The sequence below is a fragment of the Gnatocerus cornutus genome, chromosome 1, assembly GCF_029298725.1.
Source record: "Gnatocerus cornutus isolate USDA-ARS CGAHR chromosome 1, icGnaCorn1.1, whole genome shotgun sequence".
Taxonomy (NCBI): Eukaryota; Metazoa; Arthropoda; class Insecta; order Coleoptera; family Tenebrionidae; genus Gnatocerus; species Gnatocerus cornutus.
In genome coordinates, this window is record NC_142233.1 from 25237182 (window position 1) to 25260784 (window position 23603).

At 34.7% G+C, this 23603-nt stretch overlaps 5 protein-coding genes and 1 long non-coding RNA gene across 8 annotated transcripts; 3 read left to right on the forward strand and 3 right to left on the reverse strand.

Moving 5' to 3' along the window:
- Positions 1 to 4240: 4240 nt before the first annotated feature.
- LOC148180976 (uncharacterized) lies at positions 4241 to 4555 on the reverse strand. The gene is made up of 2 exons (XR_015769576.1): positions 4424 to 4555; positions 4241 to 4369 (listed from the first exon to the last, which is right to left on the reverse strand). It is a non-coding gene; the product is annotated as an uncharacterized LOC148180976 (long non-coding RNA).
- Positions 4556 to 11016: 6461 nt separating this feature from the next.
- On the forward strand, positions 11017 to 12757 carry LOC148180977 (UDP-glycosyltransferase UGT4-like). The gene is made up of 2 exons (XM_088045335.1): positions 11017 to 12448; positions 12496 to 12757. Exons 1-2 carry the CDS (start codon positions 11070 to 11072, stop codon positions 12755 to 12757), a joined length of 1641 nt encoding a protein of 546 aa, XP_087901461.1. The 5' UTR covers positions 11017 to 11069.
- Positions 12758 to 15337: 2580 nt separating this feature from the next.
- LOC148180978 (uncharacterized) lies at positions 15338 to 17069 on the forward strand. The gene is made up of 5 exons (XM_088050132.1): positions 15338 to 15483; positions 15532 to 15772; positions 15820 to 15927; positions 15973 to 16160; positions 16214 to 17069. The coding sequence occupies exons 1-5, from the start codon at positions 15382 to 15384 to the stop codon at positions 17066 to 17068; spliced, it is 1494 nt and encodes a 497-aa protein (XP_087906258.1). The 5' UTR covers positions 15338 to 15381; the 3' UTR covers position 17069.
- Positions 17070 to 17151: 82 nt separating this feature from the next.
- Dysb (dystrobrevin binding protein dysbindin) lies at positions 17152 to 18545 on the forward strand. The gene is made up of 4 exons (XM_088050137.1): positions 17152 to 17243; positions 17299 to 17784; positions 18164 to 18325; positions 18371 to 18545. The coding sequence occupies exons 2-4, from the start codon at positions 17328 to 17330 to the stop codon at positions 18475 to 18477; spliced, it is 726 nt and encodes a 241-aa protein (XP_087906263.1). The 5' UTR covers positions 17152 to 17243; positions 17299 to 17327; the 3' UTR covers positions 18478 to 18545.
- Positions 18546 to 19462: 917 nt separating this feature from the next.
- LOC148180980 (PHAF1 protein CG7083) lies at positions 19463 to 21781 on the reverse strand. 3 transcript variants are annotated; one of them, XM_088050135.1, is made up of 9 exons: positions 21557 to 21778; positions 21134 to 21216; positions 20957 to 21084; positions 20727 to 20908; positions 20484 to 20675; positions 20351 to 20419; positions 20004 to 20215; positions 19678 to 19950; positions 19463 to 19629 (listed from the first exon to the last, which is right to left on the reverse strand). In XM_088050135.1, the coding sequence occupies exons 1-9, from the start codon at positions 21618 to 21620 to the stop codon at positions 19549 to 19551; spliced, it is 1284 nt and encodes a 427-aa protein (XP_087906261.1). In that variant the 5' UTR covers positions 21621 to 21778; the 3' UTR covers positions 19463 to 19548. The 3 variants fall into 3 exon arrangements, with proteins under 3 accessions (XP_087906261.1, XP_087906260.1, XP_087906262.1); XM_088050134.1 differs by having other exon boundaries at positions 20484 to 20908; positions 21557 to 21781; XM_088050136.1 differs by lacking the exon at positions 20351 to 20419 and having other exon boundaries at positions 21557 to 21776.
- Positions 21670 to 23584, reverse strand: Mettl3 (methyltransferase like 3). Its single transcript, XM_088050131.1, has 2 exons — positions 22970 to 23584; positions 21670 to 22923 (listed from the first exon to the last, which is right to left on the reverse strand). The coding sequence occupies exons 1-2, from the start codon at positions 23582 to 23584 to the stop codon at positions 21883 to 21885; spliced, it is 1656 nt and encodes a 551-aa protein (XP_087906257.1). The 3' UTR covers positions 21670 to 21882.
- Positions 23585 to 23603: the final 19 nt, after the last annotated feature.

Sequence of the window (23603 nt, forward strand, 5' to 3'; positions counted from 1 at the left end):
TCGTCGTGAAAAAAAATTACTGGAACTACTTAATCAAAATTTCGAGCTAATCGCAAACAATCCAGTTCCTTTTGAAAAGATAGAATTGAAAGATACAGACTAATGACCAGTTTCGTCTCTCTTACCCTGTAGCGGTTCGCGTAGAACCAATCAAAAGAGAATAAAAAAAAACACGTCTATTTGGGGACGTGGAACATGCCACCCTAACTCCCCTAACCGACTGCGTTGGACTCGTCCTCGTAATTTATTCCATGCTGTGAGCTAAGTTCCACCGGATACTGCCTCCCCTCCCTCCCCCAAATTCCAAACCCATAACTCCTCCCCTCCCAGTCCAACCGGCATAGAACCATTTAAAAATAAATATTTGGGTAACTCCGAAAATGACGCGTTTTTTCTAAACGGAAAAAAACAAATAAAGTAAGTAGGCGCCGGCAGGTACTGGCTATGATATTGGTGTGAGAGAGATGTCAAGTGAGTAGTGAAACTCGTGACTATGGCAACGCCGACTGTCTATTGACGTCATGTCCATATTACCAAGTTCTTTGTCCGGGCTCTAACTGGTTAATATTTTGCCATAAAATACCATTTCGAGACGCGCACTTGTTTATGGGTCGTACTTTCAGCCAACTTGACTGCAAGAGCTGAGTATTCAGGCCGCGTTTGATGATGCAATGTTTGGCATTTATGACGAATAACCAGACCCGAATTCTGGTTTAACTGCGAGGTTTACATGAAACTACGTGACTGACGCGTGGGCTAATGAATTATTGATCTGTTTAGGTGGAACGAGTCAAAAGGGGCAGCAAGATTAGTTAATTAAGTTAACTGGATTTAATTAGACTTGATCATAACCGTTTTTCTTGATCGTTCAAGGCCGACCTGTTTTTAAGCCTTAGAAAGTATTGATTTGCGCTGTTGGAAGGCGCTTTCTTGTGAAGAAATAACGTTGACGGTTTTATTTTGGATTCGAATTCTGGATCATTTCCAAGAGTCAGGCGCAGTCTGATTTGATCTTTTTGTTAGACGTTCGGTAGATACGTCTTCGCTGTGTTTATAGAACAGTATCAACGGGGATTTGCGGTATAAATTCGTACCGGTTAAAGTTTGATAATGCTAAAAGTACGAGTGGAACTCTATTATCATATCACCCATAAACTGGATAATTAGAATCACGTTAATAATAGAACATTAACATTTAACCTTTGCAACTTTGTATTAACATTTAACGCGTCAATTTTATTGGTTTTAATTATGACATTGATCAAATATTCATGCTTCTATTGTTAGCCAACGCAATTACAATTATACAACAAGTTCTATTTTTGTTCTCTCAGCATGCTACTTTGTACCCACAAAACATAAAAATTTCATTGCAGTTATGCATTCAAGTATTTCCATTTTTATTATAAATTTATGTATGATAATGATAAATTCATATTCGTGATGATTTTAAATAAAATATTACCGACTACTGATCAAAAGATTGTTCGCGTGATGTCAACTTCGCATTTTACTTATGTTGTAATTAATAAACATCTACCCTTATTCACATAATAATTAGTCACATCTCAGAACTCTCCTATAAGATAAGGGGGGTGCGACTATTCGCCTTTTTTCGATTCCCATAGTTTTAAAAATAATAATTATTCATCATTAAACTACAGTTTAAGGACTCTCGCTTTTTACTAATTAATCCCCGTAAGCACAACAGAGAAACACAACGGTACACAACACTTAACTGTCTTTAGATCTACACTCTGCCTCCAGATCTATTTGGATAATGGGTTTGTTTTGTTGATTCTCTCTATTCACACAAACTTGGCAATGTGGCAGTGTGGTTCATTCTTGTATATGTATGGCTTAAAGGTTCTATTCTTATATGAAATGAAAAGTATATGGGAGAATGCATAAATAGAGGAAGTTGTACAAAATGACACGAGTAGTACCAAAGAGGAGAAAATATCCCAATTATTATTTCAAAATTAAAAAAAAAATCGCTTTGATCACTTGAGATTACATAAGACTATAAGCCATTTATAAAATTTTAAAATTAGGTTTAACTCAAAGTTCACAAATTTCTATTAAAATCGGATATTTTTAACCAATCAAAAGTCAATCCAAACTAATTTTGAAATAGGATTCAAATTGGATTATTATACAGGTGTCCCAGAACGTTTGCTCTTCCTTTTAATAAGGAATTTTTCATCAAAACCTGAGTTGATTGTCGTATTGCACAATGTTCAGGCCTTTACAGTTTTTGAGTTAAAACAGCCCATAAATCGCTAGATAGCAATCTGTTGCTACATTACCTGCAAAAAATTTTTCTCAAATTGCACAAAGATGCGCTGGGAACGGTCAACTGTAATGCTTGTAAGTCGAATACCTTTTATAAATGCCTGAACATTGTGCGACACGACAATCAATTCAAATTTTGATGTAGAATTTCGCATTAAAAGGAAGTGCGAGCGTTCTGAGACACCAGTATGGGAGTATAAAAAAAGTATTAATTTCGTAAACTTCATAATACAAAAGAAATAAGCTGTTATGTTAAAAAAAATCACTTATCGTGAATCCATTTTTCGTTAGGAAAATTTATATTATAAAATATTTTTAGATGGAACGAAATAATAAATTCTATAAACGCATAAATCATAAGCAATTAAAAGATGTAATATAAATTATTCAAAACATGTAAATCAAATTATTCATTTGCTTCTACCATGACAAATTACCAAGTCATTTTTTATAAATTATAAATTAAATAATTATTAATTCAGCTATATAAATTTAACTTGGCGCAAATATTTCATTAGATAGTAAATATTTAAGTATCTACTGAATTTTATCGATAAAATTGCAAAAACTCGTTCACTGGATATAATGGTTAATATCCCGAATTTATATAGCTGTATGCTGATACTTTCCAATCTTTTTTGTTAACAATTTTGCTTAGAAGTACTATACAGTTGGTTTAGGTTGCAAATGTAACCCAAAGTCAAAAATTTTAAAAGCATTTGCAACTGACGGGAATTTTATTTTACTGGGAACATCTTTAAAGGACCCACACGAATTAATTTTAATAAACAACAAATTTAATGTCAAATTCCGGGAGACAATAAAGCCAACCTTGTCCTATTAAAATTTCCATCAACATTAACTTTAAATAAAAAAATAACTGTCAAAGATACATTTGGATTGAACATTTAAATTTGCAACTGTAGATATTTAAATTATAAGTGAGAGAAATGCTAAATTTAAGCGAGTGTGAGAGAGTTATTTGTTGGATAATGAATACAAATGCAACGCTTTTTTTCATTACACAAGTAGGTGGACAATATAGCTTATTAGGAGTGATTAAAATGTTTCTTTTAATAACACATAGATAATAGTATATTATATTATTAGAAGTAGAAATAAAGCTTTTTATATTAAATCCAGACAATTGGGGCTGAGGCGAAAGCCAAAGCAACGCAATCTACATGAAATACAAAAAGCAAATTTGCTCTAAATAATATACATACCTATTAGACTATTTTTTCTTTAATTTGAATTGTCGTGTAAACCTTATGGACTCCATGCAAGTGAATTTAATTTTAAATAACTTGTGAAAAAGCTTCTATTATTTTTATCAATATTCATGCTACAATTATCAAGAAGCTGAATGAATGCTTTTATCATTTTTATTGACATTTTTTATTGACATTTGGACTTAAATTAGGGCGACACAGAACATTGCTCTCACTGACCGATAGAAATGTCAAATGAATATGAAACGTCAAATGGAAAATGGTAGACAAATTACACTACGGTAGCCACGATCGGATTGGCTATTGGTTTAGGCGTTAACATTATTTTATTAGTAACAGAATATAAAATCTAAAGCAAAGTTATTGTCTTATTAGTTTGTTCATTGCCTGATATTAAGTAAAGACTCACCCATGTTACAATTTATTTCCGTTTTCACAGCCGCATTGTCTGAAAAAATGAGAACTACTTTAATTTGTCATCACACTTATGAAATACTTACGGACTTCAATATCCATTTCAATTTTAATATTCGCATCTGATTTAAAAAATCTTTATTAGAAACACTATGATTTAGAATACACAGAAATACTGACCTATGTCGATATTATTTTCGATTTTCACAGTTGTTTCAAATGTAAAACAATTAGATTCGCCAGTGTTTTTGGTTTCATTTTCAATTTTAGGAACTAAATTTGCCTCAGCTGTAGAATCACCTAAGCCAAAATTAGTTACAATTTTAAAATATTTCAAAATACTTACCGGTGTTGGCGCAGTCTTGTATTGTTTCAGTTTTGGGTAGAATATCATTTGAAAGACTTTTATCTTTCAATTTTTTGGCTCTCTGAAAATTGCAAACAAATGTTAACGAAAAAGTGTATCTAGTTAAATATGATACCTGTGCTTGATGATATTTCATTAATGATTTTACATTGCCCCTGTTTCTTTTTGTTCTGGACAATCTCTTTCTACAAGATGTCTTGCCCATCTTAAAAACCAAAACACAACACTCAGCTCAGAACTTGTGCCTCCAAAGAACACAAATTTGTTTGTGGCATTGTTGCCAATGGCACTATTTCAGGAAAAGAAAAATTTATAATCTTCGTAGGGATTATAACAAAATGCCGACAAAGTGGGTAGGATGTAGTTGGAAGACGGTCACAGAGACCCGCCCTGCAGAGGTTATAAATCAGTTTGAGTCCAGAAGGTCCAGAATATTTTACCTGGTCAACAGAATTATCTTTTTAGTTTAGAAAACGCCTAGCCTGTTACAGTGTTTCTGGACTATTCATGTATTTAGATTTCCGCTACCGACTCCACAAAGTCGTTAAGTTGTGCGTTAAAGAAACTTCAAAGTAATTTTAACCGTTGAAATTATTTTTTGCAATCTATAATCTTGTTATTACGATTGTAATCCGCTTTTATTAGATAAGTTGCTTAAAAGCTAGTGGACTTAATGAAACTTTTCGTTTATAATGAAATTAATAAAGAGGGTATTGAGATAATGAGGGATTACGATTACGGCATGAGTGAACATTATTAGTGTTCGAGCGTAGCGATCCGTTTCATATCATTTGTATTTTTCAAAAGTGCAATAATTTTTTAACAATCATCTGTTGAAATTGAAGAAAAAATTTTGTATTAATTATTTCGGTGTATCTCACCAAATTTGGCATTATTTGTTTTAACAACAGATGCATAATATCGACTATTACCAGGTTATAATCTGACAGTTGATCTGAAATTTCAATTTAGATAGAAGCTTTGATATATACACGTCTAAAAACGTGACATTATCGCCAAATAATTTCAACGTCGTGGAAGCGTAACTGCTGGAATGCTGAAACGGCAAGGTCTATGTCCCCATGTTGCCATTTCCTTTGACTCGTTCAATCTGCCTCGATAAAATTACACCGGCACAACCCGTGTAAAATTACAACCGAACGAACGAATCAGATTTCCAAGGTTTAAAGAATCCCCTCTGACTTACTAATTGCTCAAACATCCGCTTTCAAATCTAGGTTGGGTCAATTTACCCAGCCAGTCAATTTCCCAGCTAAAAAGAAAGCGTAGAGATTACAATCCAATTAACCGGTTTCGCATTTCACAGCTTTCTGAAGCCCAACAGAAAATTAATTCAGAACGCAAAGTAATAAAAAGTAGCCTCAAATGCATCGGAACTTTCTTCCGACGAGGAAAAGGTCGACGACTCGAAACTTTATTCCGACCCAAGCCTGGTATGGGGGCTAAGTATAATGTCCATAGATTTCGGTGAACGGTGAGTCAGCCAGGCTAAAGCGAGACGGAACAACGTGAACAGCGTGTTCGTGAACATGTTCATGTTCATGTTCGATCGCTGGGACAAGTCAGCTCAACGCGCATTTCCCCTTTTAGCAGGAGTACCCTACCTCTGGTGGACCCTCGAGACGCCACGAAAAATTGGTCGGAAGTTGGATAGAATTTCCAAAGGTTTTGCCGCAGCTCTCTTAACTTTTTCGACTATACTTGCAGCGAATTTCATTTGCTGCGGAAGAGGGAGCGTAAAGGAGAACGAAAGTTCGATCAAAAGCTTATCAAGAATTTCCATTTCAAGTGGATTCTGAAAGTGTAATTTCAAAACGTAAAAAAGGGAACGACGCATAACGGGATTATTGGAGTGCTTTATCTTCATGGAGTATTTTACGTAAAAACGTCTACCTCAGCAAACAGCTGAACAACGGTGAATTTGCTGTTGTATTCGTTTGAACAGATGTTGGAGTTGGGTGTTTCGTTTCCCTCTCCCTTATTGTTAACCCTCAATCAATCACTGACTGTTTCTACCTACTTGTTTTCAAAAAGTTTCACACGGCATGACATTTTCCTAGGTCTTACTCAAAGGACGACTAGTTTATACTTTATTCCGGCTAAAACCTTGAAACCTAATTAGCTCCGAGTCAAAACCTAAACTTCGTTAAACAGTCCTAATTTTAACCAACAAATGGATTCTTTTCGAATTGTAGGAATGTGTAAGGTTAACTGCGCATTCTCCACCAAACTTATTGTTTTTTCGCAGATTTGTGCATAAGTATTTAAAATATGGTTATGTCTATTTTAACATCGTTGCATTCATTTCTAATAATACTCTGCCTGATGGTTCCTAGCTCTTTTAGTAAGACACTTTATTTATCTATTTAGCAGTCATAGAATTTTAGGTTTCCTGGATATTTATTTAGCTGCAGTGTTTCATCTTTTTTTAGGTTGACCATTGTAGTTGTAAAATCCTTTAAGAAATATTTGAAAATAGACTTTTATTGCTCTAACAATGAGACATAAAATCTCTACGATAAATATTTTAAAACTTAACACAAGCAGGTAGAAAATCTGCATTTCAGAGCGTTCAGGATGAATTTGGACGGTTGTTTAACCTACTTTTATGGAGATTAAAATTAGTAAAACGCCACTTGAGGTTTACCAAGGTCTAATAGCCCTAATAAAGTGATTAACTATGTTTTAAAATACATATTTCTTAAATGACTGTATTCTATGTTACAACCAGATACAAGGTATAAAGGTTTTTAGCATCATTCCAGTCATGCACTATTTTGCCGATTTGGTTTCATAGTGAATATAACTATGTTAAAAAAATTTAAAACGTCACTTAGGGCAATGGCGTATTAGTTACTTCAAACAACAACTAGAACTCTTTCACAAGAATAATGTTGTTCTATGATTGAGATTATATACAAATTTCAGTTGAAAAATTTTCTTTGACATTTTATAGCCAGCGTCGATGGTAGAAACATTTATGAACACTTGTACAACTCTGAGTTGTTTTCTGTTGTGTACAAATGAATTTATTCACACTGGAATATTTTTTGTTTTGACATAAAGCCTTATAGCTTTTGGGCTACTTAATGTCACGAATTTTAAATGATAGTGATCAATAAAAAATAAATGAAAACAGTAAGTGAATACATAATAATAAAAATCGTAGATTAGTAGGTAATGAAAATATTTAGAACAAACTTTCTAGTACTTACCATCTTGTTGGATCGTGACTAGGCTACAGTTATTTTTAGATTGGCATATAACTGCTCGTGGAAAAGAGAAATGAGAAAACTGGCTGATTATTGTAAGTTTCTTTTCAAGAGAAAGGACTACAATGCAGAGTAATGAGTTAATAACTAATATCCAGCAGAACTCTGTATTTGTACTCCGTTGTAACATACATTTTGTACTTGACTTTAAATGTAAGGTGAATTGGGGTAAGTTCGAATGTAATTTAGATGACTTGAGAATTCTCAGTCTCTACTGAATAGAATTATAAATCAATTTTAACTAAATTTAAGCAATGATAACTTTAATATGTACGAAGGTTACTTAAGTTACTAATGCGGTGCACCAATTTATATAAATCCATTATACAGGGTGTTAGGTAACGTTACGGCCATAGAAAAAAGGGTGATGGAGGCAGCCGTGAAAAGTAATGTTTCGAAGTTTTTTTCGGGTTTTCTTGAATCGTTTAAGAGCTGGAAGGCTTTGAATGTGACCAATCAGGGAACAATTTGCATAAGATTACAAAAATTTGAATCAGAGTTACTGAAGGAAATTTTTTGTTTGATGTCAAACTGACAGTTCTTATTTTTATCAGTGGCGTACTTGTTCCATTTTTGTGGACAACACAAATCAAGTTCATCAAAACGAAAATTTGTGGAGTACAATAAAGGAAACATTGTTGCGTCGTTTACAATTATGTGTTCAACAAGATGGTGGCCATTTTGAACATCTATTGTAGTGTTTTATTGTCTGTTTTTTGAATAAAATTGCGTTATTGTTTTCCCTTTTATTGACGCCACTGATTTAAAACTTCAAATGTGACGGGAAAGTGACAAATTATTCGTTTGGTCCGAAAGCTACTTGGATTTCTGTAAAATTGAAAAATTATTTGAAGCCATTCTATTGGTCAACTTTAAAGCCTTGTAGCTTTTTAACTAAAACGAAAAAAATAAAATTAATTGCGGATTCCAAGACACTTATTAAAATACACTTAAAAAAAGGTGTAGTATCAAGTAGATAGATAGATATTTTCTTTAAAGTTTTTTTTGTCAACACACTTATTTATACGTATACAAATGAAACCTTTTGTAAATTCCAGATCCAAACTATCTATATTCTGTATTTTATTAATTAGATAGAGGTACATATTTCCTTTATGAAGCTTGCCGTTTGATGTTAAAAAGATTTAGGAAAAATATATGTAGGTTTTAGAGTGATGTTTCTACATGCTTTCACAAAAAGAGGAAGTTCAAAGCTTTTAGAGTTTCTCCCAATCTTCGTTTCTGTGTAGAGCTTAGTGATAGCGCAGGACTGGAAGCTTGTCAAGTGGGAATAGTAGATTATTTTCCAAGTTTAGAAAAGTGTAGTTTTCCCGGGAGCGTAAAAAGGTTTGTTTAACGAGCGTAGCGAATGGATTAATTTTACACGAGCTGGAAAACGCATTTTTCTAACGAGTACAACATGCTATCTTTTTGTATCCTTGATGGAAAGGCTAAAATTGAAGAGTTTTAAAGAACCATCAAGGTGCAAAACGTAGAAACCATTGATGAAGATTTTCAACGGGAAATTGCGGCAGCTGCACGAGAAGCAGTTAGAAATTTGCTTCCTGATAAATCAAGAAAAAAATATTTAAAAACCTACGAACAATTTGATCAATGTCCATGCTCCATGCTTAAAAGCACTATACATATAAATAATGCCGTAGACATTTCTTCATACCGGCAACTGATTGACTTCCTAAAGAAGCAAAATAAAGGATATGAACCGAAAAAATCCAAAGTTTTGACGACTGAGCATATTATGAAGTTTCTCAATAATGCTCAAAACGATTCTTTCTTATTAATGAAAGTGGCTATGATTTTTTCTTTAAAAGCGGCTTGCCGCAGTGAAGAGTTCTCTAAAAATTGATGATATAGAAGAGGTGGAATCTGTTTTTGTGGTAACATTACATAACACGAAGATCAACAAAAAGCGTGTTTTTACTGTCACTTCTGAAGCAAATGGGATTGGATTGCACAAAGAGTACCGTAAGTTACGAACGAAAAACATCAGTCATCGTAGGTTTTTTATTTGCTATCGAAATAGCAAATGTACAGTGCAACCCATTGGTATCAACACTTTTTATGGAATGCAAAAAAAATTGCTGAAGTAGTACAATAAAACATTACGATCGAAGTGTACCACATGTATTATTATATTATACCCACTTTTAATCTGTACTATTTTTTTTTCTTTTAATAGGAGTTTTAGACATGTTAAGTCGATGAAAAATATTAAAGAAATGACAGAAAAAAACGCACTTTGACCAATATTGGATAGAATTGATCCGAAAACACATAAAAGCCGTATGACATGGCCGTAATACAGTATAGTCACCTTTGATATAAGAAACATTTGATATAAGCAACCTTTGATATTGGCAACTAATTTGGTTTCTGTCACTCGATATAATTACATTAACTGTCAGTCGCTAGAATAATCGTGTTAAAGATGCAAAAACAGAAGAAACAGTGTTTATCGTTCTGAAGGATGTCTCTGGTATTTTTTTCTTATTTTTTCCCATGTTATTTCCTTTTCATGTCTTATCTTACTGTTGGTTCTTGCTATTGAGAATTGATATTCTACGTAGTTTTCTATATTTGTATTTGCAAGGAATTTCTTTAATTTTTGTTTCTTGTCTTTTATTGTTAATTTTTCGTTGTTTGTTTACACTAATGATTTTTTACTATTTTTCCTCTCTTTGTTTGTATAGATTCTGATTAATTGATTCTGATTCTTTTGTTAAGATAATTCTGATTGTTTGTAAAAATTCTCTTTAATTTGTGATTCTTTCAGTTTATACCTCTTTCGTTATTGTTTATGCTCTTTACCTTGTCCCACATTTCTTAATTATTTATTATTGACTTTTCGTCTCCGTTTGTAAATTCTCTGGTTATTTTGTGTATATGCGGTGTATAAAGTGGCTATTTTTTTATTATTTTAAGGTCATTGTCTAGGGAAGCTCTTTTGTCCTTTTTGTGCCTGCATATACATAGAGATATAGTAACCTCAGTTGACATATACCTAGTAAACATTTTATGGCTTAAGTCAAACCACCCATAGAAATAAAAATGGGTGTTGTAAACTGCAGCCGACAAATTTCTAGGTAGAGGGTTGGCCGATGGTTGAATAGGCCCGGACTCATTTCGTGCTCATTTATGATCCCCAATCGCAAGGATTAGTACTGCTCGGCCCTCTCATAATGTGGCCATAAAATTTACTAGGTATATGTCAACTGGGTTTACTTTACCATAATATTATTTTTAAATTATAATCAACATTTTTGATAAAACCAACTTTTAAAAAAATTGTTTCCAGGCAGGGCTTATGAAGGCAACAATTCTAAACAAAAATTTTAAAACTAAAATTTTCTAGCTCAAAAAATAATCGAAGACAAAAAAACGGTAGCCAATCCGGAAGCTGAAAATCGGTTACTATGGACACATACTCACGTTGCCTAGGAAATTGAGATGAATACTCAGGTATTTTTTCGAAAACAGTTTTCTGTACGCTTGACACATCTTCTTAATCCTCTTGCAAACACTCAGATAAGAGTATTCATTAACACCACATCACAGTTACTAAACTATGTGATAATGTACATCATTTTCTTATTATTATGTTTTCTAAAAACCGTAATTTGTGCGCGAATTTTAGGCGTAGTACCTACCCCGTTTTACAGCCATCAAAGTGTCTTTCAACCAATATGGCGCGAACTGAGTCTCCGAGGTCATCAAGTTACCGTCATCACTACAAGCCCCATGAAAAATCCATCGTTAATCAACATTAAAGAAATCGATATTAGTTTTACCTTTAACCTCGTCTATGAAGTCCATCAAATGCAACGTGTGATCAACACTGAAAGCAACCTCCTGGTGCTAATGAAGTATGCATTTATGATGATGAATAATATGACAGTTGAACAACTTCACCATCCAAATGTGAAGGAACTGCTTGAAAGTGATCAACAATTTGATCTTCTGATGGTTGAAGCACATGTTCCAGCCTGGTTTGGTTTAGCAAAGAAGTACAAATGTCCGGTTATCATGATGACTTCAATGCCTGCAACAAACTTCTTTAAGAGGGTTATTGGAAATTTAAACAACCCTGTTTATACGCACAGTTTCAATTTACCATTTGACGAAGAGCTGAGTTTTTTTCAAAGAGCAATTAGTGTGATTTTCGAGACGTTTGATGAGTTTCAAAATTCGTACTTCCTGTATCCCATTCAACAAAAAATAATAAGAGTAGCTCTTAATGATCCTGAAATCAACCTCTTTGAGATTTTGAAGAAAGTGAGTTTGTTATTTACTAATGAAATCCCGGGCTTTAGTAAAGTGGTGACAAATTTACCCTCAGTTGTACATCTTAATGGTCTTCAAATCAAACAACCTCAAGATTTACCATCTGAATTGAAACAATTTCTTGACGGGTCTGCTCAAGGTGTAATTTACTTTAGTCTGGGATCTAATGTTAAGAGTTATTTAATCTCTAAAGAGAAGCAAGCGATACTACTAGAAGCTTTTAAAGACTTACCATTCAAAGTTGTTTGGAAGTTTGAAGAATTGGTTGAAAACTTACCTCAGAATGTCAAAGTGATATCTTGGGCACCCCAACAAGACATTTTAAGGCACCCAAACACCAAACTGTTTATAACTCAAGGAGGTTTGCAATCAATCGATGAAGCTATTAGATTCAAAGTTCCAATGCTGGGATTTCCTTTTTTCGGCGACCAGTTTCACAATCTTATCAGAGTTCAGCGTTTGCAAATAGGCATGTGGTCTGACATTAACACGTTATCTAAAGACAATTTGAAGAAAATGATTATGGCAACTGTAAACAACTCCACGTAAGTTGTTTTTATTGAAATTTGAGTCACTTTTCTGTGTTTTTTAGGTACTTGGAAAATTTAGAGGAGATGTCAGATTTGTTGGCACACCCTTTAAACTCACTGGACAAAGCGGTTTGGTGGACAGAGTATGTCATTCGACACAAGGGAGCTTATCATTTGCGTAGTCCTTTGGCTGATATGTCTTTTTTTCAGTATTATCTCTTTGATGTTATTTTATTTCTTTTTATACTCTGTGCTGTATTGATAGGATTAGCAAAAATTTTGTGCTGCAGACGTCGCCGACGTGCAAAACTAAAACTGCCATAGTGAGTTGAATTAATTTTAAATAATATTTGAATGGAAATTTCATCAAAAAATTTCAATACGACCCCTTTTAGATTTTTGAAAACTTGTAATTATGTTATATGCTTCTAAATTGTAAAATTAAATTTCTCTCCTTTAAGTAGATAAAGAAAAGTGTATTTTAGGTTGTCTGTATTAAGACCAATATACAGGGTGATTTTTTTTAAAAAGGGCAAGCGTTGTAGAATTTTTATTTATGAACCGATTTCAAAAATTTAAAAAACAAATTAAATTGTTTTTAATTTCCTATAAACTGATAATTTTAAAATTTTTCTAAATGTCTCAGTATCTTTTGGGCGATACTCAACTTTCTTATTTTGAATTGAAACCCATTTTTTTTTTTCATAATTTGGAAGATATTAATTTTCTTGATTCAGAAATGTGTAATATGTTCTACTTTTACAAAAAATATTTTTTAAAAAATGATCAAAATTGAAAAAAATAAGCAATAAAAGTTAATAAAATCTAGGTGCATGGTGTCATACAAAAAAATGCCGTTATTGTAATGTCAAAAAGCAGCAAATGACAGAAAGGATTGGCAATTTTTTTTGAAATTGTTAATAACAAAAGAATAATAATTACAAATCAGAAAAAACAACTACCTAATTTAAATAAAATACTGTTGAAACGCCATTCCGTTTTTTTCATTGCACAATTGACACATACGAGAAATGCATTGAGCATTGTAGGGTGTAGCTCCATCTTGTGAAAAAAAACTTGTTTTTTCTGTTATTTGCTGCTTTTTGACATTACAATAACGATATTGTGTTATTTGACACCACGCACCTAGATTTTATTAACTTTTATTGCCTAAATTTTTTCATTTTTGATATTTTTTTTTAAATATTTTTTGTAAAAGTAGAACATATTACACATTTCTAAATCAAGAAAATTAATATCTTCCAAATTATGAAAAAAAATATGGGTGCCAATTTAAAATAAGAAAATAATAAAACATAAGAAAGATACTAAAACAAATAAGAAATAAGAAATAAGAAAGAAACTAAGACATTTAGAAAAATTTTAAAATCATCAGTTTTTAGGGAATTAAAAACCATTTAATTTGTTTTTAAAATTTTTGAAATCGGTCTGCCGCTTTTAAAAAAATCTCCCTGTATTTAGTGGGGATGAAAACAAACGTCATATATACGTCAAAAATAAATATGTTTTGTTGGTTTTAGATTAAAAATTTGTATTCAACATAAACTTTTTCTTTAAAATACACCAACAGCATATTTTAACTCGCATAAAATATCTTTCAAATAATGAAAAAGTAAGTTTTTGTATTTGTTATTATTATTAGTGACATGGGTTTTTTAAGCAGACGTATACGTAAGAAAAAACGCAGTGCAACGATGAAAAAATTCTTGCAACAAAGGTAAGTTTTGAATACAAATATACAGGCTGTCCCAGAACACATGCCTAGCCCAAGCCCGGATTAAGAAAATTTGAGGCCCGGGGCTAAATTCTAAAAGAGAACCCATCGATAAAATTATGCAAAGAAAGCCTTACGTAGATTTGTATTTTTTTCAATTTTTATAGCAATTTTTACGTGGCAAGGGGCCCCTGGGAAACTGGGGCCCGGTGCTACAGCACCCTTAGCCCCCCCCTTAGTCCGGACTTGGCCTAGCCGAAAACCGGGGTTATCGGGGAAAGCTGTGAATGTGTAAATTACTGAAAAAAAAGTTCCAGAAACTGAGAAAAGACATGACAAAGTTGATCAATCACAAGGCCTCGTGTAAATGGTGTGGAGGATACACTCGCGTGTTACATATAAAATATACAATAATGTAAAAACTACAAATTTATTAATACATAAAGGTACAGACGCACTACCGAAATTGAAAAATTTCAAGTTTGCATGACGTTCTGAAATTCATTTGATCAAATCTGAATTACAAATGATATTTTCTAAAATACAATTTACTAATCTGAATTACAATTGATATTTTCTGAGATTAACTTGACTTATCTAAACTAAAATTAACGCTTTCTGAAATTAAACTTACTAATTTGAATTACAATTGACGCTTTCTGAAATTCACTTGGAAATGGTGTAGATAAAGTAAGATAGCATTTTTCTGGAGGTTTAAGTAGTTTCAGTCATAGAACGACGGGCAAACTGACTTAAGTAGCAATGACGAATTAATTGTCAGGTAACTGATTTATTGTTAAAAAATCATCAATTGTGAACTTTTAACAATTAATGTTAAGTTAGTATGGCAAGTAAGATTATCTAATAATAAAATTGGGACCATCTGACAGGTGTCAAATTGAAACGTAGTGGTTACAATCTTTGAAAAACTTACAGATTTATTAATCTCCGTGGTTTGCAGAAATTCTCGTGCTAAATAAAAACGGATCCTTTGTTGGATGATATATTTTAGGTGTAAATTTTTGTGAAATTGACATAGTGTATATAAAACAGTTTTTGGAGAAAATCAATATAACGCGTCACTAGGGGCAGTCCCTTTGGACCCCAGCTGCCGATCCTCAATCACGCAAGGATTATACCGGAAAGCGAGCAAAGTCGGTGCTGGCGAAAATTTTAAATTTGCTGTTTTCCTTGACAACTTTCACATGTTGACATGAACGTACGAGAACGTCTTAAAGAGGCATTTGATAACGTATCGTTTAATGCCGACAAAACTTGGGCAAACGTTCCCAATGCATACCAAAACTGCAACTTGGTAAGACGCATACAGACCATAAATAGCTAATAACAGTCAAATTGACAGGAATTGTGCTTAACAGAACACCAAGTTCAGATCAATAAATTGAACAGGAACAGACCTAGAACCGTGAGGGAATGCATCCCGAAAAGCAGACTAGCGCGTTATTCCAATTATGTCTACAACGAGTCAAGGGAAATGTCATATGCGTCCAGCACTTGCAATTCAGACCCGAATCTTTCGATACGAACTCCAACAGAAGTCTGGGAGATGCCGGAAGTTGATGATTTGTATGGATGGTTCATGAGTAAGTTTTTCAACAACATTGACTTCAGTTAAAATAAAGAATTTTAGGAAGTGGACTTCAAGATAATTTTTTTAGGCGTGAAGGACTATACGAATCCCCATTACTCAACGTTAGTGGGTTCGAAGATAAAATTCTAAAAATTCAGATCACTGAAGGTTGATCATCATGCAGATAGAACGTAAATAACCGTAGTTTTTTAGACAGGGTCAAAAAAATTTGGAACAAAACTGGTCCATATTACGGGGAAACACGTTACAAAAGCTCAAATCTCTCAGTAAATGTGTTCGCGTCACCATTAAACAAACGTTTCCTCTTTAAGAATGACAGTTTTTTCAACCCCGAATGGTTTCTAACAATCTCTGTTTCTAAAGACATGGCCCAAGCGAAGGTTTGTTTCCAAGCTTCTAAAATTTCTAGATCTAAGTTATTGACAATTTACAGCAACTCGCGCAGACATTCAAAGACCAACTTGGTTCAATTTCAAAATTTTTGTCCGGAGACATCGAAGTCGCTTCTTCTACAACTGAACAGACCGAAATTCTTTACTCAGAAGTCTTGCAAGGTCTTTCACCCAGTCGCAAATTCTTGTCTTCTCTTAAAAGTGATCACGGAAGGTCTCTAGCGACTGAAGAAACATCTTCATTTAGCCAGGAGAGTTTTACAAATTACACTGTTCTTAGCAGTCAGAAAACAGTTCAAGAAGAGCCCAAACCCGATACATTTAGCTTTCCAAAAGTGTCCCAGTTTGCAACAGTGTCTAGTAATAAACTTGTGCCTCAAAAAACCTCAGCCACTAATGTTTATTTCCAAACGGACGCTCAATTCTACTCGAGGTGTAAATACTCCCTCCAACAATGTCAAGTCGATTCAATTCCGCAACAGACGAGGACTTCCATGCCGCACCCTCCATACGTGCAAACTTATTTTTATCCACACGTGCAGACAGTTCAACGGTGGATTCCTTCGAATTTTAGTTCCTGCTCTTATCATCCTGCGCAAGTTTTCACGTCGACTTGGTTCACGCAAAATCCTGCGAACAGAATATTCGGAACCCCTGGAAATACTAGTGAAAGTAGAGAAGTTGGCGATGTTGTCAGAACCATCCAGAGTGAGCGAAATGAAGACAATCAATTTAAAGAGAAACTGATCGATGACAAGGGCGAGCAGCCTCAAGTATCTGCAAGTGTTTCCGAAGAATTAGAAATCCAAGCTTTGGCGCAGTACAAATCCAACGAGAGTGTCTGTCAAGACTTGGAACGACAAGCTTATGAACAATCGCAGGAGTCTCTCGAATAACTTTTAAGCTTAACTTTTAAGTAATAAATCAAAATTGAACCACTGTATCTTTTTAAAATTCCCGCGGGTTTGAGTGAGGCCTCAAAGATGGCGACACTTACCAAGCCGCCAGATTGTCAAAATCATCTGATTGCTGTCATTATCTGTCACAGTCATTGACAAGTGTACAAGCGAGGTAAACAAGTTATTATTATTAATATCAAATATAAATGACAGTCAATGTATTGCAGATAATGAAATCAGGAGATTCGAGACGAATATGTTGTCTTCATTAAAAGATAAGCTATTGAATGTTACAAAAACTGTACCTTTGTTTAGTGCTAGCAATAGTGATAAGGAACAAGTGCAATGTGAAGTAGACTTGAACGCGGGCAGTGAAATCTTAAGTCATTTTCAAAACCAGTGGGAAATTTTACACAATACTAATGAAGAAAACGCGAATAAAGCGGAAAACGTCGCTGACACAATTGCCAAAATCACACAAAAAATTAACAGGGATAAAGAAAGTTTAAGTGTAATGACCCATTTATTGTCCAATTCAAACTTCAAATTAAATATTAGCAACTGTACAAAACAGATTGAACAGCTTTATGGGAGCTTTAATGAAGTTGAGGAAGGTTTATTACAGCTTGAAGATTTGATAGACAACATAGAATTTGAGAAAATGAAGAAAGAGCACAGGTTTCACCTACAGCAATACAGAGCGCGAAAAGAAGGTAAGAAAACACTATAGTACATTTACCGAGACGAGTCAATCAAACAATTCTGCATAATAGAGATTTTGCTGTATTCCTATTGGATGCTTCAGTGCAGTCGTCTTTACGCTTTAACGAAGTGCAGATTGCGGAATTTTTATAATAATGAGACTCGGGGAGCGACATTAACGGCACCTTCGAAAAAAGGCCAAAGAAAGCTCCAAGTGACCGCACGAGAAGAAATGTCTTATAACTTTTTTATGATAGAGATGATATAATTTATTTTTACGCCAGTTGGAGCTACGTAAAGTTGAATTATCACCTGTTAATGTTTTGACGGACTGACTCCTCTTCGTGAATGTACTATAAAAAAGGTTATCGTTATCACAGTTAATTTCAGAGTCCTTAAAAAATTATGAAGCTTCACTTAAAGAAAAGCACGAGAAAGCTGTGGCCGAGGTGGAATTCAAAAAGCAGAAAGAGCTTGAAGAGAGACAGCGAGTTTTCCATGAAGCCTTCAAAAGTGATTTAGAAATTTTTAAGAACCTTGGAACCATCCCAAGTAGGTTATAATGTGTGTTAATTAAACCTTTAATTTATATTTCAGAGGTTGATCTTCCCAAAAAACAGCCAAGTGCCTTACTTGAAGAAATTCAGTTTGATTATGATGAAAAAGAACTGGACCAATTTTTTGAAGAAAATCCCACTCCATGAGTGGCCTATTTGTACTGTATTTTATTATTGTTGAAATATATATAATTCGGGGTTTTGTTTTTTAAAAACGTGTATTGACACGCCTTTCGATTTTCCAATTTTTTATTTGTATAAATGACATGAATCACATTTTTCAAAAATTATTTTTATAACTAAAGTCTTGTGAGATCTGAAATGACAACAGTTTATGATAAATATAAAAATATACTGCCTCCCTCAAGAGAAAAATCACAAATTAATTATAAATACATCCAACAGTAGGACCTCCTTGTAATGAAAACCATAGTAGGGTTTATTAATATTCCCCGTCAGTACTGGCATTAAAATGAAATATCACAATGACAAAGTGAAATGAAGAGTTTTACAGGAAGTCCGCCTGTACGAATTTTTGAATTAAATAAACACAAGAAAACACGGCCCAAATCAGTATATTGTAGAAAATCTGATGGGTTATCAGACAAGACGTGATAGGCTAGATGACAGTTTGGGTCATTACATTACATAAATTAGCATAAATTACTAAATATAATACACTTATTGCTTAACACACTCACAAACGAAAGAATCTAAGGGTAATGTAATGAGCTAAACTCGTTTCAGTGTAATTCTACAAAACAATTTTACATTTTCTTTGGTTGAAAAACCGTTAATACACTTGAAACGTGAATAAAAAACATGAAAATATATACAATCCGGTATTGATAGTGAAAGAAACGTGAACACATAACCCTGTGTACCCCTTAAGCTCAAATTTAAAAAGCTGACAATCTGTAGGGGAGGGTTTCCATAATGATCATAACCATATCTTTTTTTGCCAATTTTTCGCTTTGTAAATTTTTTTGGTTTTAATCACAATTTTGAAACTTTTTTTGGTTGTTTTTCCGCTTATGCAAAAATTAACTACCTATGAATATTACAATTAAGCTATTGGTATTAATTTGTTACTATGATGTAACTAGATATTGACGTAACTGTACAAGTTGTATACTAAGCTGGTGGATTTCATGTGTGTGAATCTTACGGTTGCCAGTACCTGTTTGCCAGAATAAGGTAAGTGGCAGACAGCCTCTGTCACGCATGCTCAGATTCGCTCTGGTAGGGTCTTCCATCACCGTATATACTTAGGGAAGCTATCAAATTATTGGGCATCACCTAAAAACAAAACCATCACTTTCTCCCCCTTCAAAATCCACAACTTACTTCAAAAATAATATCCTGATAACCGTAACACAAAGTGCTGCCAAAAGGGTTCGTCGTGTTAGTGGAACTCGCCCTGTTTAACACCACAGGTCGCTCACTAGGAGTCAGTTTCTTGCAGATGTCGTCCCAGTGGCAATACGCGTTAATATCGGCCCCGTTCAACGTCAATTTAAACTCACACCTCATGTAGATATTAAAGTTATAATGTCCTGGATAGTTTGTATGGAGAACCAGCTTTTTAACTAAATGCGTGCGAGCATCAAATAATACGTCCTATTTGAAAAAAAAAATTGTATTATGAGCTTTTGGGGATTTCCAGCAATTACCATTCCTAAAGTGAAGTAATTGAAGAAGTAATCACTTCTGGTGTCGGTGTCTCGTCGCAAGGCGTTGGGTGTGTGGATCCTCATCTTATCCTCACTCTTATAAAATACTTCAGAGGGCGCCCCCAGCGCGGTGGCGACGTCTTGGGCTGTATGCCCCAATAACACCTCCCGCTCAAATTGTATTTTAGAGTCAATTCGTCGATTGTTGGTGCCTACAAGAGATCATTGGTTATCATCAAATAGCATTACATAAACAAGTTCAAACACCAAAGTATTAGTTGACAAGGTTAACACAACACGACAAATTGCGTTATTATGAATTAAGCGCGAAAACATTGTCAACTTACTAAACCGCATCTCTTTTACATTGGGACATCTAATTAATTTGTTCTTATTGGAAATGTCAGTGTTGTTGACTAAAACGAGTTGGCTTATTTTTCTTTCGCCAATTTAATAGAGTTTAATGAATCAAATATTTACCTGCGAGTAGACTCAGTTTAATGCCTTTAGTGTAGCACTCCCCTCTCAAGATCTCAGCCTTTTGCAAGTACAATTGCCCATGGTAACATGACAATGGCAATTCGGGGGCGTAGGCTTGTTCAATGTTTGAACCGTAGTATATTGTCATTCTGGAGACTAAAGGCGAACTTCCTGGAGGAAATTGAAGGGAGCCTGTTATTATTCTGTTAGTACAAACCAAAGTTGACTCCTCTTTGGTCTTACCCAAATTGTGGGTATTCCCTGACTGGAATTTTGATTCAACAGGGAAATAGAATGAAAGACCTCTGAAGTTCAATATAAAGAGCTCCTTTTCCGAGTCATATACTCCAGGGTGTGTGGCACCAAATGAATGTTCGATTTGTTCAATCGATGGCAGTACTTCTGGTGAATTAAATGGGAGATTACTGAAGAAAAATTGTTAAAAAACAGCGAACTTCTTCTGAAGACATTACCAGTATTTTAACTTAACCAGCTTCATACAGTAGATTTCAATAATTTTTAATCTCTGTGAGATGGGATCAAAAAACAATCTAATGCCATCCTGTGGTAAATTAAGGACCAAATCTATATCTAGGGGGTTCTGAAATTTGTCATTATCAGAAATGACCTCAGAAAATAGTGTTACTCACAGTGTCATTGTAGAGAACCTGAACGTTTTTGATGTATCCAACTTGGGACTGGATAATTGCAATAGCTTGGGAGAAATGCATCCCTGCAAACAAAACGAATAATAAATAATAAATAAAAATAACACGCAACAACAAATAAAAATGCAGCCATGATACTTACCACGCAGTAAATAGAGTGGATTATCTATCGTGGTGACAAAAAATTAATATAAAATACTGCATCGTGCATATGAATTGCAATTTTATTTAAATAAAATAAAAATAAAATGAATTGGACAGACTTTGAAGGTCGTTTGACCTGGCTGTTGTTACGCAAAGTGTTGTTAGTTGATGGTGACGCATCTGGGGGCAAATCGCCCCTTCATTAAAACGATATGATCAACTACAGACGTAATAAAAATAATAACAAAAAAGGAAACCCACCTACTATAAACTCCCACTGTTCACAGCCCAAAGAGCGTTCAGGAACAACGTTGAGCGTCAGCATTTTCGGTAATTAATAAAAACAGTCTTTAAACAACAATAATACACAACAATTAACAAATCAAACTGTTTATTCTTGTTTGTTTTAAATGGAACGATCCTTTGTCTAAAAACTCGCAGACGCCATTTTGATTGTAAATTCTGACGTCTGTCACTGTGATCAGCTGATCGACAAATCCTATTTCACGCGATGAAAGTCACTAAACTAAACGTCAATAGAGTTTAAAATCGTAAATCACCGCATAAACATAAACAAAAATAAGTGTTCAATGGTTCGTTTCACTCGGTGGACCCATACAATTGCCAGACGGGTACCTCTTTTTGAAATTTTCGATTAGATCGGCGTCAACTAATTTAATTCCATCGACTTGATTCCCCAATGTGATCCAGTTGGGTTGGATGTTATGGGGGCGCCCGAATAGTTCGATTTTTCGAGTACCTGGAGACAACCTTTCAATCATCCCGTAAATCTCATCAGGCTTGTGACTCGTCGCTCGCACTTCCGCAACAATCACGTCCGAATCGAGACCCCTATTCAAGTTTTTGGGGTTGCCTTTCATCCCCACTAAGCAATGTTCTTTACCGTGGTTCAGCCAATGTCCAGTTCTCCCCGTGCGAATAATTCGTTGCAATTGGTTTGTTTTCACCCAAATTATCTCGTCCACGCGTTCATAACCCCACAGTTTTAAACACTCACGACCGAGTTCCATCGCACGCCCTGTCACCCACAGGAATATGAGGCCTTCATCTTGGAGTTGAGGGATTCCCAGTTGTCTCATTTCGTCGTCCGACATTGTACCGTACGGTAATTCCATGTGGATGTCCCAAGGGGGGTCTGCCATTATCACAGCAAATTTTCCTAATACTGTCATGTCTAGATAACGTAAATCACATTGGACCCATTGTGGGGGACACAGTGTGGTACTTTCTTTAGGGGTGAGGGAAATGGCAGTCGTCGTGGGGATCATTCCCTCCGTTTGTCCGCATCTGTCCACCTCGTAATGCACGTATTTGCAGGTGTCCATATGGAAACATGTGTTTAAAAAGGAACAATCACCTAAAGCTTCATCTGTGTGTTTTTGGATGATTTTCTTGAAGTGCAACTTTTTGCAGTCTGTGATCCCATTTCTCTCACAATCAGTTCTGGTCCCATGTGGACAAAACTCCATTAACTGTTTACCCCCTTGTGAACGAAAACGCTCAGTTAAAGAACGCTCCTTGGCGGTTGGTTTGCTCAGCAGATCCAAGATTTCTTCACCCAACTTCTTGCTTTCTTTCTCTTTTGTTGACGGCATTGACAGTAAGGACTAGAAATAAGAATGAGAACTGAAGAACTGATTTGGTGATAATTACCATTATGTCTGCTTTTGGCTCCTTTTTCTCCTTTTTCCGCTTGTCCTCGTCCTCGCTTTTCTCGGAAATATCTTCCCTTTTCCGTTTACAACTGTCTTTACCTATTTCCTCACACTTTTCCTGGAAGAACTCCACAATCATCGCGTTCACTTTTGTTACATCAATAAAAGTAACTTCCACTGTGCTCTTCCCATCTTTCACCAAATCTTTAATCATGATCAGCTTTTGCGTCGAAAATTTTTGTAATAAATTACATACTTCCTTATGAGAAGCATGCCGATTTAAATTCACTTTCATGATTTCCACCAACTCTGTGGAAGTTGTGGGGATTTGCAGCGTGACCTCACTTAGTGCTTTCAACAACTCTTTCTCCAACTCTGGATCGATTTTAACCAAATCCATCGCGACTTCCTCTTGCTTGTTTTTAATTTCATCGTTTGTGCTGCCTGTGATAGCCGCATGGGGGCTATCCGACAAATGCACTGGGGATGATGTGGTAGAGTTTAGGTTAGAACCCAAAATATCTTGCCGCTCTTTTTTGCGTTTTTCCAGTCGTTCTCTCAGAATGTTTCTTTTACTTTTGATCGCTTGAATCTCTTCCCAAGCGTCCGACATTGTTATTTTACTTTCCTCG

What these genes read in the sequence shown, in the direction of transcription:
- LOC148180977 (XM_088045335.1), top strand. Translation starts at nt 11,070, where the DNA reads ATGAATACTCAGGTATTTTTTCGAAAACAGTTTTCTGTACGCTTGACA. An exon ending in GCAACTGTAAACAACTCCAC is followed by an intron (nt 12,449 to 12,495) that starts GTAAGTTGTTTT and finishes TGTGTTTTTTAG; the next exon opens with GTACTTGGAAAATTTAGAGG.
- LOC148180978 (XM_088050132.1), top strand. Translation starts at nt 15,382, where the DNA reads ATGAACGTACGAGAACGTCTTAAAGAGGCATTTGATAACGTATCGTTT. An exon ending in CATACCAAAACTGCAACTTG is followed by an intron (nt 15,484 to 15,531) that starts GTAAGACGCATA and finishes TCAAATTGACAG; the next exon opens with GAATTGTGCTTAACAGAACA. An exon ending in AAAAATTCAGATCACTGAAG is followed by an intron (nt 15,928 to 15,972) that starts GTTGATCATCAT and finishes GTAGTTTTTTAG; the next exon opens with ACAGGGTCAAAAAAATTTGG.
- Dysb (XM_088050137.1), top strand. Translation starts at nt 17,328, where the DNA reads ATGTTGTCTTCATTAAAAGATAAGCTATTGAATGTTACAAAAACTGTA. An exon ending in ATACAGAGCGCGAAAAGAAG is followed by an intron (nt 17,785 to 18,163) that starts GTAAGAAAACAC and finishes AGTTAATTTCAG; the next exon opens with AGTCCTTAAAAAATTATGAA. An exon ending in GAACCTTGGAACCATCCCAA is followed by an intron (nt 18,326 to 18,370) that starts GTAGGTTATAAT and finishes TTTATATTTCAG; the next exon opens with AGGTTGATCTTCCCAAAAAA.
- LOC148180980 (XM_088050134.1), bottom strand. Translation starts at nt 21,620, where the DNA reads ATGCTGACGCTCAACGTTGTTCCTGAACGCTCTTTGGGCTGTGAACAG. An exon ending in AGGTTCTCTACAATGACACT is followed by an intron (nt 21,085 to 21,133) that starts GTGAGTAACACT and finishes GACAAATTTCAG; the next exon opens with AACCCCCTAGATATAGATTT. An exon ending in TAAACTGAGTCTACTCGCAG is followed by an intron (nt 20,420 to 20,483) that starts GTAAATATTTGA and finishes AACTCGTTTTAG; the next exon opens with TCAACAACACTGACATTTCC.
- Mettl3 (XM_088050131.1), bottom strand. Translation starts at nt 23,584, where the DNA reads ATGTCGGACGCTTGGGAAGAGATTCAAGCGATCAAAAGTAAAAGAAAC. An exon ending in AGCCAAAAGCAGACATAATG is followed by an intron (nt 22,924 to 22,969) that starts GTAATTATCACC and finishes TCTTATTTCTAG; the next exon opens with TCCTTACTGTCAATGCCGTC.